General features: G+C 37.4%; 1 protein-coding gene across 1 annotated transcript; it reads left to right on the forward strand.

The window, feature by feature from the left end:
- The first annotated feature begins 3775 nt into the window (after positions 1 to 3775).
- On the forward strand, positions 3776 to 6758 carry six2a (SIX homeobox 2a). Its single transcript, XM_072676859.1, has 2 exons — positions 3776 to 4644; positions 5856 to 6758. Exons 1-2 carry the CDS (start codon positions 4085 to 4087, stop codon positions 6160 to 6162), a joined length of 867 nt encoding a protein of 288 aa, XP_072532960.1. The 5' UTR covers positions 3776 to 4084; the 3' UTR covers positions 6163 to 6758.
- Positions 6759 to 17906: the final 11148 nt, after the last annotated feature.

A 17906-nucleotide genomic window follows, 5' to 3' on the forward strand; every position in this document is an offset into this window, starting at 1 on the left:
TTTGTAGCACCTTTATTTTCAAGAATGTAAACATATTTATATGAACAGTTAATATGTATTTTCTAATTTAACAGAAAGGTTAGGAAATATGTAAATACATAATTAAATACAAACATTATGTTTTTTGTGTATATTAAAACAGTGGATGCCCATATGAATAATAACTCTCCAACATCTAATTGATCTAATCAGTCCTTCATGAAAGTAAATCCATACAGTGACTACAGTTCACTGAGAAGTCAATAACCAAGCCTGTGTTCTTCTATCCAACATTTTTTCTACGTACTCTAATGTCACACGTACACACTTACTATCCAAATACATATTTTTCAAGGGCAGTTTTCAAGATTTTTGCACATATTGTGATTTTGACTGGTTCTCATAAGCCTATCATATCGATACTGATTATCCTAAAGGTGCCCTATCACTTCCCCCTGAAACCCATCCTGACACCAGACGTCTGGGTCTAATTCCCTCTCTCCCCCCGCTGAACATGACATATCTGAAGGAATGTAACTCATCAAGTCCTGCCTGTCTTGTGGAGCAGCCACGTCGTGTCGCCACCCCGCGCTCCTCCAGGAAGATATATGAAAAAACATCTTGCAATAATCAGTCCAATTAGTGGAGGTCGCGGCTGTGCGCGCTCGGCCTGGCGGTGGGAGGTTGTGAAAACAGGGGGCGGCTATTAGAGGAAACGCGATCCCCATTCATCAGCACAGTAATAATCACGGCGCGCGGGCCCGCGGAGCTCTGATCAAACTGATCCGGGGAAACAAGCCGTTTACAAACAATGTCAGGGCGAGATGGAGGCCTTGATTTGGCCTGTCACTGCCGTGCTCGTCCGGGCTGCACCGAGGGGCTGTGTCTGCTTTATGATGACACGCGTGTCCGTGTAAACCGCAGGCCTCCGGCTGTGTGACTGAGCGCAACATACAGCAGGTTCACGTCACAACCGTTTGTCACTACACGTGATGTAGACATTTCATTTGCAGGAAAGATCTGCTCATTAGACCTAGGTCTACTCATCAGACCTAGAACTGGTGTGTTTGGTTGAATATGAAATGCCCAGAAGCCAGACTTTAATTAACCACGTGTCGATCTCTTTTGGGGAGCTTAATCCAAAATGAGCATCCAATAATTACGTCATCATTATATATTTAATTATTATCTGATTTTCAATGTAGATGGTCGTTTAATAAACTTCAGTGTTTTAGTTACTCGTTAACATAAATAAAATATACATGATCATCCACCAATAGATTAAAATAAATCGAATCTGTAAAAGTTATCAGTTGAGTCATTTAGCAAATCTGTGAAGACTGGAAGCAGACTGGTGTATTAAAACACTAAATGTTGATTTTTTTTGTTTACAAAGCGAAGAATAGCTTGCTAATCTCACATCATGAAAAATAACATTAATATATATATATATATATATATATATATATATATATATATATATATATATATATATATATATATAATGTGCATTGCAAACCCAGTTATGTTGCAAAATTATATTTCGAAAACTATAGAATAATACTAGTAATAAAAATAATAATAATTGTATATTGTTCCTCCTATTATTATTATTATTATTCTTTCTACTATTAATAACAGTAATAATAATACTAATAATAATAATAAGGAGAAGAATATAGTTGTTATTATTGTTATTATATCAATAATATTAAACATTTACTAATTCCTCTTCGTATTATTATTATTATTAGTAGTAGTAGTAGTAGTAGCAGTAGTAGTAGTGATGATGATAGTAGTAGCATGACGTTGTTAATTAATCATATAGTTAATTAATACTGTCGAAATGAATATCAGAAGTGGCGAATATTTTCTTTGATAATTTAATGTCTCTGTTTGTCCTTTATTAAAATCGGTCAGAATAACGGATAATATCAGAAGTTATATGTATGTATACTACTATATGTATACTATTCCAGCGAACGTTTATTTAGATGCTCACAAAAATAGATCATTTGTGTACTTCTCCTACAGTGTTGTCCGATTGTGTTTCTGCAATATCTGTGATTTTCTATCGGTAGAATCAAAGTTTGCGACAGTGTCAATGTTTCTGGCCCGGGTAGTTTGGTCCCGTGATTCCTGATCCACTATAGCACAGCCCTGCAGCGCAAAGCCAACACACATTTAATCCCTCACACACACACACACACACACGCATACACACACAAACATTCACACGCACACACACAGTCCTGATACTACTCTTACAGTTTCAGCCAGTGTATCTTCTCACATCAAATATGATCGAATTCGAATTCTCCTCTGGAAGTTAGGATTAGAGACTGAGAGTGACTTCTGAGCCAAGGGTCATTCTAATTACTCAGAGGGGGAAAGCCAGGGAGAAAGAGAGAAAGAGAGAGAGAGAAAAAGAGAGCGAGAGAGAGAGAGGGCCTAGAGGACGGTCAGCGCATCTGATTCCTGTTCTGTTCAGTTCTGCACCGCTTTTGTCCAATAAGAAACTAAAACCCATCTGCAGGGCTGCCTCCTAAACACACACTCACACTAAGCGACGGAGAAAAATGTAGAAATAAATGAGAAGATTGTAGAAGAATGTAGAAATAAATGAGAAGAATGTAGAAATAAATGAGAAGAATGTAGAAATAAAAGAGAAGATTGTAGAAATAAAAGAGAAGATTGTAGAAATAAAAGAGAAGATTGTAGAAATAAATGAGGTGTACATTCAACAAGACTTTTTTCTATTTTCTAGAGTCAGGGTCCAGCGGGTCTTACCGGTTGCGCTCCCTCGCAGTTTCTTCTTCAGCACACACACATGCGCGCACGCACGCACGGGCCTGCCAGAGCCGCTGGCCGCAGAGAAACACTTCTCTTCGCGGCTTTATTGCTCTTTTCCACCGCCCTGTGAGCTCACTGCTTTCTTCCATCGCCTCAACAGCGGCTGCCCCCCAGCCTGTGTCGCACACACCCTCAACAGGACGGCTGCTCAATAATGCATGGATCAGGATACAGCACTGCGATAACCACAACTAACTATTCTCCAGGGGGGTCAGGCAATGGGACAACCATCAACACGTAGTTTAAAATTATATATATATATATATATATATATATATATATATATATATATATATATATATATATATATAACAGGAGATATTATTTTATGGAGTATAGAACAGTATACACAGATAGATTTTTCCATTTGTCCGTGAAATTGTGACACAACATGAATAACAACTGACATAGATAGATAGATAGATACTGATAGATAGATAGATAGATAGATAGATAGATAGACTTTTCATAGGTCGTGGTGTGTGTGATCAACAGGTTGGAGGGGGCTTCGGTCCTCCTGGAGCAGAGCTTTTCTCTTTCTCGGCGCTCTCTGGCGCCATCGTCCCCTATGCTGAGGCACAACCACCACAAGCCTTGCGCTCTTTGGCTGTTCTGCCTGTCTGTCAAACCCCCGGGCAAAAAAAATGTAAGATAGAGGGAAAATGGGGGCTATATTTCTATCTGTGGGCGGGTTTTAAATGAGGGGAATAATGAGGGAGTGAGGGAGCCACCTCAAAGCCTATCGGGTTACTCTGAATGACAGCGTTTCCATGGCAAATAATTGGACTAAAACTATTGTCTTATCCCCGCCATCCCCGGCTCGGATAACCAGCCAATCACAGCCCGCATAATCGCTTTTCTTGCCAGCTTAGAATAATATTATTAAACGAAGCGAGCGAGCTCCGTCTGCGGGAGTGCGCGATGGTGAAACGGCGCGGAAAAGGGCACTGAGCGGCTCGCGCAGGAGGGGAACACAACTTTTCTCTCAGCGCTGCTTTGTTTTTCCCGGTAGATGGATATACGGGAGTGTGTTACGGGAGCTCGAGAGGATCTGAAGTTTCAGGGCTCCCTCCTCGCTTGAACTTTGGAAACCTTTGGAGTGTTGTGCTTTTTTGACTCGCGTTCTTGCGACGCCTTTCATGGACTCGCGCCGCGTTGCGCTCGGGGCTTGCTGGTCGAGGCTGTCGGTACTGACTCGGGGCGAACGCGCTCACAGCAGCACACAAAGAGAGCTGTCCGTCCGCGCGGAGCCATGTCCATGCTGCCCACATTCGGCTTCACACAGGAGCAAGTGGCGTGCGTGTGCGAGGTGCTCCAGCAGGGGGGCAACATCGAGCGCCTGGGCCGCTTTTTGTGGTCCCTGCCGGCCTGCGAGCACCTCCACAAGAACGAGTCGGTGCTCAAGGCCAAGGCCGTGGTGGCCTTCCACCGTGGCAACTTCAGGGAGCTCTACAAGATCCTGGAAAGCCACCAGTTTTCGCCACACAATCACCCCAAGCTGCAGCAGCTGTGGCTCAAGGCGCACTACATCGAGGCGGAGAAGTTGAGGGGGCGGCCGCTGGGCGCCGTGGGCAAGTATCGCGTGCGCAGGAAGTTTCCGCTGCCGCGCTCCATCTGGGACGGCGAGGAGACGAGCTACTGCTTCAAGGAGAAGAGCCGCAGCGTACTAAGGGAGTGGTACACGCACAACCCGTACCCGTCCCCGCGCGAGAAGCGCGAGCTGGCCGAGGCCACGGGGCTAACCACCACGCAGGTCAGCAACTGGTTCAAGAACCGGAGGCAGCGCGACCGGGCGGCCGAAGCCAAAGAAAGGTAACGAGAGAGAGAGAGAGAGAGAGGTCAGTCATGACCGGGTGTGTGACGGTGTGTCAGAAATGAGTTCAAAACCGCGGTCGCATCACTTTTTACATGAAAGACTGAAAAAATAAGTATTAGATGAGTTTAATGCATCCATTAGACACCCAACAAAATTGCAAACATATCCACACACATCTATATATATATATAGAGATTAATACTACTATATTATTGCTTACTATTATATTATTGCTATTGTAGTTGTTATCATGTTTGTTGTTGTTACTTATAAAATAGGTTGCTACTTTGCGGTTCCCTTCTCTTGTTAAATTACGCTGTTATAGTAGGCCTTTAGTCCACCAGAGAAACTGGTTCACTTTTAACTGCATCATCGAATTAGAAGGTAGCTGAAAAAATACAAATGTTTAATAATAACGATATATATATATATATATATATATATATATATATATATATATATATATATATATATAGTTCACACCCACTGATCACTATAGCATCAAAACGATTAATCAAATAGCATCAAATGATTACTATTGCATTTATATCTTGACTTTAAAACCTGTTCGGTAAATTCGGTTACAGTATGAATGTAAGTGAAACTGAAAAGCAGAGTAAATGCTGGGTTTAAATATTTGAACACCATCGTCTGTTGGACGTCTCTGTAAAACAGTTATGTGTACAGTTTTTTGTTGTTGTTTTTTTTGTTGTTGTTGTTGCTTTGTATTGTTTTGCTGTATTTACATCGTGTAGTCCTGCTTTATATTTTGTGCACAGCTCTGATTTCCATTAGCAGTCATTCATAGATGTAAACATCACCCTTTTCTCGTCCCATACAGTCCCATATTTGATGTGCCGTTTATTTGTATATAATTGAATATTAACCCGACCGTCCACTGTACTTCCATATTTGAGTTGTAGACACAGGTTAAAGGCACACTTAATAAGAATTTACAAAGAAAGCAATGCCGCGGAAGGCCTTGTGTGTGAAAGCTGCGGGGTAAAGGCAGGCTTTAATGTGGTAATCTCCCTCATAAGCTAACCGCCCAGTCTTCACTCGGTTCTCCGTTCCTTTAACTGTTTCGGTTCTCGGGAAAGCGTGCAGTGTGCGGCTCCTGGTCGGTGTGATTTCTCTTCTCTACCCGCTTTATGTTACGGCAGCCAGATGTTGCTCTCTAATGGCCTCCATTTTTCTTTTCTCGCAGGGAGAATAACGAGAACTCCAACACGAACAGCCACAACCCACTGGCTACGTCCATGAACGGAAATAAGACTCTTTTGGGGAGCTCTGACGACGACAAAACTCCATCTGGCACCCCGGATCACACGTCGTCCAGCCCCGCGTTGCTGCTCACGTCTGGGCCTGGCCTACAGTCCCTGCACGGCCTGGCGCCTCCACCTGCACCCAGTGCGATTCCCGTGGCCAGTGCGGACTCCGTGCACCACCACCACGCCTTACACGACACCATACTGAACCCCATGTCGTCAAACTTGGTCGATCTTGGTTCTTAAAGTGAAAAAACTCACGTGGAGATCAGTGAAGACTCATAACGCAAGGACGCCTGTAGGTGGACGACTGCAAAACATCTCCAGACTTTTGTGGAGCGATTAATGCAGCAAAAACAAACAAACAAAAAAAAAAAACACAATGAGTGAGAGAAGGTGTTGGACAGAGTAAGTTGTGGATGGTATTTTGGAATGGTCTACACTCAGAGCCAATGAAAACGCCCTTGATAAGGTATTTTTCTAGAATGTAGCCTAACGCTATGGTCTGTTGTTCAAAGACACAAGAGGTTCAAAAAGGTCTTAAAACTTCTTCTCAACGTCCTCGCTTAGAGAGTGCGACAGATCCGTTAAGCTCTCAGTCGTATACCCCATTTGTTTACATTCTCTTTACTTTTTCTCCTTTTTAAAGGCCATAGTAAGTTGCATTTTGATGGGGTCTGATGAAGTGTTTTTATTACCAGCGCAGCGGTTATTAAATTTATCTCTTCTTTATTCATTTGTAATGTTTTTTGGAAAGCGACTGCATGTAAACTTTGCGATCAGTAATAAAATATAAGCTCGATCCCACCATAGTTTCATATAGCATTTACAATAAAAACTAAAGTGCATTTATTGAGCGAAATACGTGTTTGAGTTGTGTTGTTGTGCGTGTTGAGTGAATCCATAAATTATGTGATGGACCACAACTAATAGGCCACAGGCAAGCCGCAACACATGTACATGTGTTAAGGTGGCATGCTGCTTTCTGACATTATAAATCAGCCTTTGATCTCGCCCCAATCAAACTATTATATTCTCGCTGTTACGCAAAGACCTTGTATCTCCATTTTTGCCGTTTTCCCACAATTTGACACAATGTGAGTCTGGCATGTGTTCTTTATATTTTGTTGAAAGTTCTAAATGATTGGACCAACAGATAAGCTGCTAAACTTTTTTTTTACATTGACCTTAAAATTAAGATGTTTTTTCTTTCTGTCCTCTACAGTTGTCGTTTTGCAAATGCAACGTTTTTGCCTAACAGTGACCACGTGTAATTAAACTATAATTCCAAAGTATATTATAATTTTAGGAATAGGCTGCTCTCTATGATCAACCTTTGAAGAGAAACGAAGATCTGCAGGGTTTCACCGTATTTAATAAATAGTCGCTGCCACGCAGAAACCTCCTAAACTGCAACGTTGCAGGATAAGGGGAAAAAAACATTCACCTTAACTTTCAATGTGAAAAGACCCTTTGCCAAGTCATTTCGGAACATTTTTATTCAGCAATTCCATTCATCACGAAATTTGGACACAAACTAAATTATTATATCTATGTCAAAATGTTTTGCGTTACAGAGATTATGTGCTTAGGCTATCTTTATAACTATAGTTATTTGATTTAATTCAAGTTGAAATTAATGTGAATTCAGTCAGATAAATACAGTCTTTAAATAGATCTACCAGATTTCCCAAAAAGAGAATTGAATGGAATTTCAATGAATGTTCACAGCATTGTGCACCAGGATACAAACGGTGAATTTCGAATTATTCTAAAAACAGTTCTTAAATAATAACCTTTCTGATTATATATTTATGATAGCTAGAGAGGGTAATGTCATTAGCCTAATATTCTGCATTTATGGAGTCTGTGGATCAGGTATTTAGGCTTGTACCTGCTTAAGCTCAGCAGTCACCCTTTTTTTTTAAATACCGTTATAGAAAATTCATTATTATTATTATCTTTCAAAACGAAAAATAGACTTTAAAAATATCGGGCACAATATTTTTAAATAGCTGTGTAGCTTTTTGGTTAATTATATTATCAGCTGTAATGTTGTTTTATAAACACTGAATTTTTACTCTTTTTAGTAAATATAGCGGTGTGATTGCTTAATAAGCAGCATCCAGATCCGATCAGGCCGATCAGTTACCTGTTAAGCTAGACCAATTAGTTTTTACATAGCAGCACGCCGATAAAATTCTATGTTGTGTTATTAAAATAAAAAAAGAAAAATACGCGCGATTCAACTGTAAATTCAGGATAAACGAGACACATAAACACAATTCTTGCCAAAATAAGTCAACTGAAATGCAGTAAGCAATTGTAATGGTGTAACCTATTTTTTGTTGTGCAGATGTATTATGAACAACATGAGCGCATTTTTAAAGTGCAGGATGAGCTGTGCTCAAATCCAGTGAATTAAGAATAGAATACATACAAAAGCTTTTGTGTTTGTTGTCTTCATGTCTTCAAGACATCTTTCATAAGACGCTTTGCATTTCTTTTTAATCATACAATCCAACAAATCGTCTGAGGCTCATATAGTATGCATATAGTATCAACTGAACAGTAACATATTTGCTTACCTCTCCTATTGGTTATCATATAATTCATATACTCATAGTCTCGTATTTCCATTTTTCACGTTTTGACAGCATTTGATTATCGATGGTCAGTGGCCATCAATATGAGTGGACGAACAGAAATGCTCCTGCATGCCTTGGAATAAAATATTAGCATTTTACATTATCTTCTATTGAAAGTTAAGCTTTTGTCCTTCTCCTCTAAAGCTGCCATTTTGGAGATGCAAAGTGACAGCCACGATATGCTGAGGGTATACTTACAGCTATCTGTTTGGTTTAATCCAAGTTTAAATTAATGCATGAGTTCAGTTATTTCAGTCAGGCAAATAGAGCCATGTCTGGGGACTGCATTATACATGACAGCAACTGATTTTCAGTTGATTGCTGTATATGTAGAGAAATGGTGAATCCATCCTTCTATGAACCCAACCTCTAAAGTGAAACCATCACATTACCATAAACATTCCCATCAGCTTGAGTGGGCATTTTATAGGAGCACTATTTTGTTTCGGTCTGGCGTGTGTGCAGCTGGACAATCGACCTATACAAGCATTGTGAGTAAATATCTGTTACCTAGCAGATGTGGATGGAGAAGCAATTAAAGAAGTCCTGCGAGAAAACATCGTTTAGTATTTGCTCTAAACATATTTTTCTCTTGGATTGGAGCCGACTCTTTCCACATTCTTCATTGTGGGAATTTATCTAGCAGTTTTATAAGGACATTAGTGCGAGAGATAGTGTGTTCTTTTGAAAGGGGGCGGAGAGCCTGTTAAACATTGGGCATGAGATGTTACAAACCTCGCTGCACTAGTGAGGCCTAACAAGCACTCGGAGGCTATAAATGCAAACTAATACGTTTATTTTGCGCTGGAAAGTATGTTTATAGGGAAATGACTCAAAACTACATCAGAAACCCAACAGAGAACCAAACAAGCAAGCACATTTGCACCACGTACATTATAAAGAACGAGTCTCTCCTATAGGCAGTGCCCTCCTGTTTCTTCGTTCTGGCTGCTCTAGTTGTGCCAAGCCTGCAACCAAGCTAAATGTTAGCAATTGTATGTGGTACTATTAAATGAATGCTTCATAGGCCACTGCATGTAGAACTGCCATTAAGTTCATGATAATTATGAGAAAGCTTATTTGTGTTTAAAAGAATGGAAATTCACAAAAATATTGTTTTGAATGAAAAGATTACCTACAACAGAAAATATGCAACAATGCCTGCAACCTAGTACAGTGGAGATTGAAATATTGTAGGTCTTCAGTCACATGCCTGTCAAATAGTTTCAGCCAAAGAACATACTGTTTAATATTACTACATTACACACTGATCCATGTTACTGTATAACACACTGTTCCACATTACCATATAACATGTTGTTCCACATTATCATATAACACACTGTTCCATATTACCACATAACAAACTCTTCCATGTTGCCACATAACACACTGTTTCATATCACCATATAACACACTGTTTCATATCACCATATAACACACTGTTTCATATCACCATATAACACACTGTTCCACATTACCATATAACCCACTATTCCATATTACCATATACCACACTGTTCCATATTACCATACACCACACACACTGTTCCACATTACCATATAACACACTGTTACATATTACCATATAACACACTGTTCCATATCACCATATAACACACTGTTTCCAATATTACCATATAACACACTGTTCCATATCACCATATAACACACTGTTCCATATCACCATATAACATACTGTTACACATTGCCATATAACACACTGTTCCATATCACCATATAACACACTGTTTCCAATATTACATATAACACACTGTTACATATTACCATATAACACACTGTTCCATATCACCATATAACACACTGTTTCCAATATTACCATATAACACACTGTTCCATATCACCATATAACACACTGTTTCCAATATTACCATATAACACACTGTTCCATATCACCATATAACACTCTGTTTCCAATATTACCATATAACACACTGTTACATATTACCATGTAACACACTGTTACAGATCACCATATAACACACTGTTACACATTACCATATAACACACTGTTTCCAATATTGCCATATAGCACACTGTTACATATTACCATAAAACACACTGTTTCCAATATTACCATATAACACACTGTTTACAATATTTCCATATAACACACTGTTACATATGACCATATAACACACTGTTTACAATATTTCCATATAACACACTGTTACATATGACCATATAACACACTGTTCCATATCACCATATAACACACTGTTACACATTACCATATAACACACTGTTACACATTACCATATAACACACTGTTCCATATTTCCATATAACACACTGCTACATATTACCAAATAACACACTGTTCCATATCACCATATAACACACTGTTACACATTACCATATAACACACTGTTCCATATTTCCATATAACACACTGCTACATATTACCAAATAACACACTGTTCCATATTACCATATAACACACTGTTTCCAATATTACCATATAGCACACTGTTACAGATCACCATATAACACACTGTTTCATATCACCATATAACACACTGTTTCCAATATTACCATATAGCACACTGTTACATATTACCATATAACACACTGTTTCCAATATTTCCATATAACACACTGCTACATATTACCAAATAACACACTGTTACATATTACCATATAACACACTGCTACATATTACCAAATAACACACTGTTACATATTACCATATAACACACTGTTTCATATCACCATATAACACACTGTTTCCAATATTACCATATAGCACACTGTTACATATTACCATATGACACACTGTTTCATATCACCATATAACACACTGTTCCATATTACCATATAACACACTGTTTCCAATATTACCATATAGCACACTGTTACATATTACCATATAACACACTGTTTCCAATATTTCCATATAACACACTGCTACATATTACCAAATAACACACTGTTACATATTACCATATAACACACTGTTTCCAATATCACCATAAAACACACTGTTTCCAATATTACCAAATAACACACTGTTCCATAATAACATCGGCTATTACGCTCTGTTCCCAATATCAGCATAGACTATAACACACTCTTCCAAATGTTACCACATAGCTAACACACTTTTTCCAAAACCACCAGAAGTTTTAACTCATTGGTCCTAGATAAGCACATGGTATAGCACACGGTTCATATAATATCTGATGCGCATGCATTCGTTTTACCATACTTCCTTTTTATAACGCAAATCTAACGTGTTTTACTTGTGTTTTTTTCATTTAACAAAGGAATGGGCGTGTAGGAACTCTCGCAGGCGCGCGTCAGTTCTTTTAGTTCCTTGAGGCTGTGAATGAATTGTTAAACTAGGTTTGTGCGTTTATGTGTAAACACTGCTGCAGGGAGCAGGGAACTCCGGGAGCGCCGCGCGCTTAGATTCGGTATATCACTGTAGTTAACTGGTATGGTATGGTCGTTGTGAACTTCACTTTACTTCACTTCACTAACATTCCTTAACCCCAGTTCTAAAAATACAACAATTTCATCGCATTTCTCTGATAATAAACGCTACCCTTCATAAATAACCTTTCTTCATTTTCGCTTACGTTTTATTCAGTTCTGAAACGCTTTTGTTTTAGAAATGTAGAATTTAGCTGGCTTTTATGTTCTGCTATACTTAAAGCCATAATTATTGTTCAACCTGAAGAAAATATAAGTGTAATTATTTAACAATCCATAAAATCTAAACAGAAAGGGAAAGGTAACTACACGTAATACGTGTACTATTTTATAAGGCAAAACAAATAGCACAATTCGCGTTTTATTGTTAAGAATATTGTAAAACGATTTCGATAAAATGATCTGTGAAATTGACACGCATATTATGTTCACACATAACATGAAATTGGATATAGTATTTGGTAGGCTATATCACGGATCATTCTGCATATACTTTTATATCAGTCCTTTATGAATTTCAGTATTACGTTGCATAATCAAACTGTTCATGTGAAACCTGGCTACAAGTCTAAGTAAACGTTTTGTAACTATGCAGCACACACACACACACACACACACACACACACACACACTATATATATATATATATATATATATATATATATATATATATATATATATATATATATAGATGAACATATATGTATATTTTTATTTGCTTTTTTATTGGCTTATTGGTTATTTTTTATTTGTTGGTTTGTTTGTTCATTTTACTATTTTACTGCAATTTAGGGAACTTTATTGAGCGTTTGAAATAGAAAAGAAGATATGATATTAGCAGAAAGATCAATTTGACATAGACTGACCACTTACAGCTAGATCAAAGTTCAGAGCCTGGAAAAATAGTGTTCTTCCAAAACGTCTCTACATTGCTTTATTTCTCTGGCATGTGTAGTCCGGTAACGTCTGTCTTCAGCGATGCATTGGAATATACAATGTTTATGTAAAAAAAAACATTTGAATGTATTCTGCTTATCTGAATGACACGATAAAACATCTACTTAAATGGACATTACATCTACAACATCTACTTAAATGCACATTTGACCAAATACAAAAAAAAATATCAAGATTAATTTGAGTATTGGGAATGGAACAAAACTTCGGAAGTATGGAAAGACTGTGATTGTACAATATGCAATACGTGCAATACGTCATTATGACCTCACAGAGTCGCATAGATTTACAGTGTATTCAATAGATAGGAGGTGACACCTGTTTAGTGTGTATTACTGGTTCTTACACACTGTGACATCACAAATGGATAAAGTGTTTTTGTAGCTAGACGTTTTGTAACAGCATTAACTTTTTGTGACATCACAAAGATAGAAAGAGTCTAAAAGACGTTATCAAGCTTTTATGTAGATTCATCCCCTGCACCATCCCAGCATGCTGGTTTATGTTAGTTTACAGGGACCGTCAAAAAGGGCGTTTTATCTTAAATTATAAAATTATCTTATATTAAAAAGTACTGTGTCTTTACAATGAACCCAATAAAAAACATAGATTCTGTTAACAAATCAGTAGAATTAATAAACATAAACATGTACATTTTATATATATATATATATATATATATATATATATATATATATATATATATATATATATATATATATACTACCTACAAAACTTGTTTGAAATCATTTTAAATACTTCTTAAAGTTAATCATTCTTAATAAAAGTCCTAAAAACAATTTCGGAAGTCACCAACACCCTCTAGTGACAGACTAAAAACCTGCAGAAATGTTAAATGTCAGTGAGAGACTGTGATAGGAAGTCGTTACATCATTTCAACACTAAATCACTTCTCGTATCCCAAAAGGGCAAATAACATCAGCTCACAGCATTGTTAAACACCTTCAGTATTATTATAAATCCTATATGTCACTGTAAAATGCGAAACAAAACAATGCAAAGGTGTGTCTATACGATAAATAAGCTTGGGTGAATGCGCTAATATGACGGTCAATTGCACTTCTGCTACAATGTGTTCTTCAAACCCTCACTTCCACGCAGTCAGACGTCATTGTGTTTATCAAGTACGCGTTCATCTTGAGAGTTACCTGAATCTGTGGAGAACTCACGCCCTCAAGCGGAGCACTAAGGTAAAGGGCGAGTTTTAGCCAGATCATTCTCCTCCAATAGAAAACACACATAGCTTTCACTTTTATCATCATGTAAGTACAGTGTCAGGTGTATATACATAATATCGGCTTAGAAGTACTGTTTCATACTGGTTAAACCATTGCAGAGCAATATCTTTTTGTATGTGTTTTGTTTACCATTTCTGTTAAGCATAAATATTAAACTGCATCCGTGTTAAGTTTATATAAAGGTAATATTTCCACAAACAGCAATATATTTTCAAGTGTCTTTAGTGTTAAGCAACATTTCCAGTTGTTCCTATTTTGGACACCTTTAGATTATTTAGAGACCCATTTTTGTAAATGATATATATGTGAATATGAGGAATTTTTCTGTAGTTCAAAGAACCTACACATAATTTAAAAGATTTTTAAACCATTGAAAGGTTCTTCACATTCACAAATACCTTTTTGTCAAACACAAACATATAAAAGTGGTTCATATATGAAATCAAGTCACTCAAAGTGACTTCATCGCACTTGTTCAGTGCTAAAACGGTGTATAATTGTAATAGTTTCAGACCTATAGTCTGCAGTTTGATTCTTTTGTAGCTGATACTTGAGGTTTTTGTTCACAGTTCTAGTGTAGAATTCCAGTAAATAACTTTTTATTGCAAATTGCTTTCCAATTCAAATTTTACTTTCCAAAAGTTGATTTAGAGGACAAGGCATGATGCAAAATGAGACCAGACAACTGTGTTCAGAAATCCTACAACAAGTAATTTATACAATAACCTGAATACATGTTGTCAAATAAACTGATCTTATTCTTTTATGTATGCTTTATTTTGAACTGCATGTATTTCTATGCCCAGTAGAAGGTTTGGAAAGGCCATTGTGCCCCATACCTTATTTTAGAAACGCATAAAAAAATAAATACAGGGTGGCAAAGTGGTGCAGCACAGCTCCAGGGCTTGAGGTTGTGGGATTGATCCTCATGCTGGTCTCTGTAAGGAGTTTGGTGTGTTTTCTCTCTATGTCCACTAGTGTTTTCTCTTACCACTTTCCAAAACCACATGAAAAATGAATTTTCTATGCCACCCCCCCCCCCCCCCCCCACACACACACACACACACACACTGACCAGGAAGAAGCAGATAAGTTGATGAATGAATGAAGAAAAGAAAGGAATACATTCTTGGCAGGGTTTAAAATATGAATTTAAGTTCGTGTTAAAAATGTCTGGCATTCTTGTCCATGGGTTTCATCTTCTTTTATGAATATTTAACACAAAAACATTAAACGCCTTTTAGGACAACTTTAGGTCACAATAACCACAAACTTGCTAATGGCTAATGCTTTTAGTGTTGCACTGAAACAATATGTTCTTGTGAGTTATTTAAACTGATCATAAAAACTGAACTGTGTGCATCCAAAAACATAACAAAATATAAGTTGAATTTGGCAAACCTTGTGCTTTCAATTTTCTCTCTCAGAATTCAGTATTCAACAGCTGGAAAACATCAATTTATTTCTGGACTGGAGTGCATTTCGCGTGGCAGTCCCAAATCCAACAAGATTTAACCATCATTGCCAGTTTTATGTGGTATAATGGATGTCAGCCATTGTAATTCATCTAATCTACTTTCAGCTACTGTACCTTTATATTACATCTCACATTTTATTCTTTTTATTTCAAGCTTTTAAGTTAACAATAAAACCAAGTCATGTGAACTGCTATAATATATACTATGAGTTCACTAATAGAGTAGCAAGAATCCATGTTGTTTTAATCAAGTAGAGTCAAGATTTATTTGTCTTATGCACAACAAGCAGGACAATCGTGTATTGAAATGCTTTTGGTGAGGCACAGGTAGCAGGATAACACTAATATACATAACTAACTATACAAAATAAACAGAAATATACTAAATGTTAAGGGTGCAATGAGTAATCGACCATATTAGTCATCACTCCTCTGTAGTGTAAAAAGAACAAATCTCAGTAAGTCAACAACATTATTGAAGAGTGAAGCAAAGATGGGAACAAAATGTACCATGAGGGGGTGAGATCAGCCTTGGACAGCCCCACCCCTAGCCAACACAGATTTGTCAAAGCCACTATACCGTTTTGTTAATTATATGTCAGCCAAAAGGATCACATACATGACTTCTTATTCATTATATTAAAATCAAAGGTGTCAATAATTGGTCATTAAAACCTTCTCAAAACTTAATACTAATCGTCAAACAGAAAACCATTAGATAGACTCATGTCTAATTAACGTGTTGCTCTATTCCATAGCTGTGGATGGTTAAAGCATATCTACGACTTGACTGGCAAATGGGCATACACCTTATGCATCAACGAATTTGAGTTAGATAGAGCTACAGTGAGAGTGTATATTAAAGGTCATGTATCTATTAAATAATAATTTAGAAAAAGCATATAACTTTGTAAAACATGAAAAATGTGTAAAGGCATTTTTATCTCCAATCACTCTATCAATATTCACCTTTATTGTCTTTATTGTTAGTTAGCAAACGCAAAAACAACCTTAAGTCAAATGAGAGTGATTCAGAATCCCCCCAGAAATTGTTTAAAACTATAAGATTAAGAGTATTATGTTTTTAGCCTTATGAAATGTATACAAAATATGAAAAAGCAAGAGGGTCTTGTATTGTATTATTGCAAATAATGTATTAGGCAAAAGATCATCTAAGAGAAAATAAAAGTTTCAGTAGTGATATTGTCAGTATTGCTGCAACACAAACATGGTGTGCCAGTTCCAGTGGTGCAGATTTGGGAGCAAGTTTGTGTAGAAAACTGCATCATGGAAAACACAAGTAACACAAGGTGGCCAGCAGATGGCACTCTTACCTTAATGAACTTTAAAGGGTGCACTGCGTACACTGCACAGCGAAATGTGTCCTCCGCATTTAACCCATCTGTGGTAGTGAACACACACTCACACACACCACTCACACAAGCCCGGGAATCGAACCCACAACCTTGTTATCGACAGCCCGTCGCTCTAACCGCCAACCACTGCCCCTAGCAGCTCTGACTTGGTCCAGCTCTGATACAATACTGTACACTGAACCAGTCAGGGATGACCAACGTGTGAGCAAACCACTAGAATTAAAAAATGCTAAGGATTTCTAATACTTTCCAGCACTGAAACTCTTTACAGTATATTTGACATGTTTGTTTTTTTATCGCCTTTTATCCTCTTTAGTGTAGAATGGAAGCATTACTGGATATTTCAGTCTGACAACTAAAATGTTTTTACATAGCAGAATAAACCATTGAAAATTTTGATGCAACAGGGACCTGCATTCAGTCATTGAGTGCTACAGTACTTCAAAACATTGTGCACTTAAAATGTTTTTATTATTATTATTATTATTATTATTATTATTATTATGCTTTAGGAGAGTTACTTTTGATTCTGATTGATAGCTGATACTGATAGCTTTTATAAATATAACATTTTTGAAAATAAAAAAAATAATAAAACAACTTTTTAACAATTTTCAACTCTAACAATACATCCAAGCCAAAAGTCAAATAGGTACCTTCATGTTTAACAGTGTGGACTGTACGGATGGAGTTCCATAAATATAGATCTGCAGAAAGTGAAGGCATGCTGGTGGAGGGGGTCATGGGCCGAATGGCTTCTCCACTGGGTCTGGTTAGTGATGTGAGTCATCCAATGTGAATCACATCAAATATACAT

Source organism: Salminus brasiliensis, chromosome 4 (assembly GCF_030463535.1).
Source record: "Salminus brasiliensis chromosome 4, fSalBra1.hap2, whole genome shotgun sequence".
Lineage (NCBI taxonomy): Eukaryota > Metazoa > Chordata > Actinopteri > Characiformes > Bryconidae > Salminus > Salminus brasiliensis.

Bases quoted from the DNA above. Each gene is read 5' to 3' on its own strand.
- six2a (XM_072676859.1), top strand. From the start codon at position 4,085: ATGTCCATGCTGCCCACATTCGGCTTCACACAGGAGCAAGTGGCGTGC. The intron at 4,645-5,855 runs GTAACGAGAGAG...CTTTTCTCGCAG, and splicing joins GCGGCCGAAGCCAAAGAAAG to GGAGAATAACGAGAACTCCA.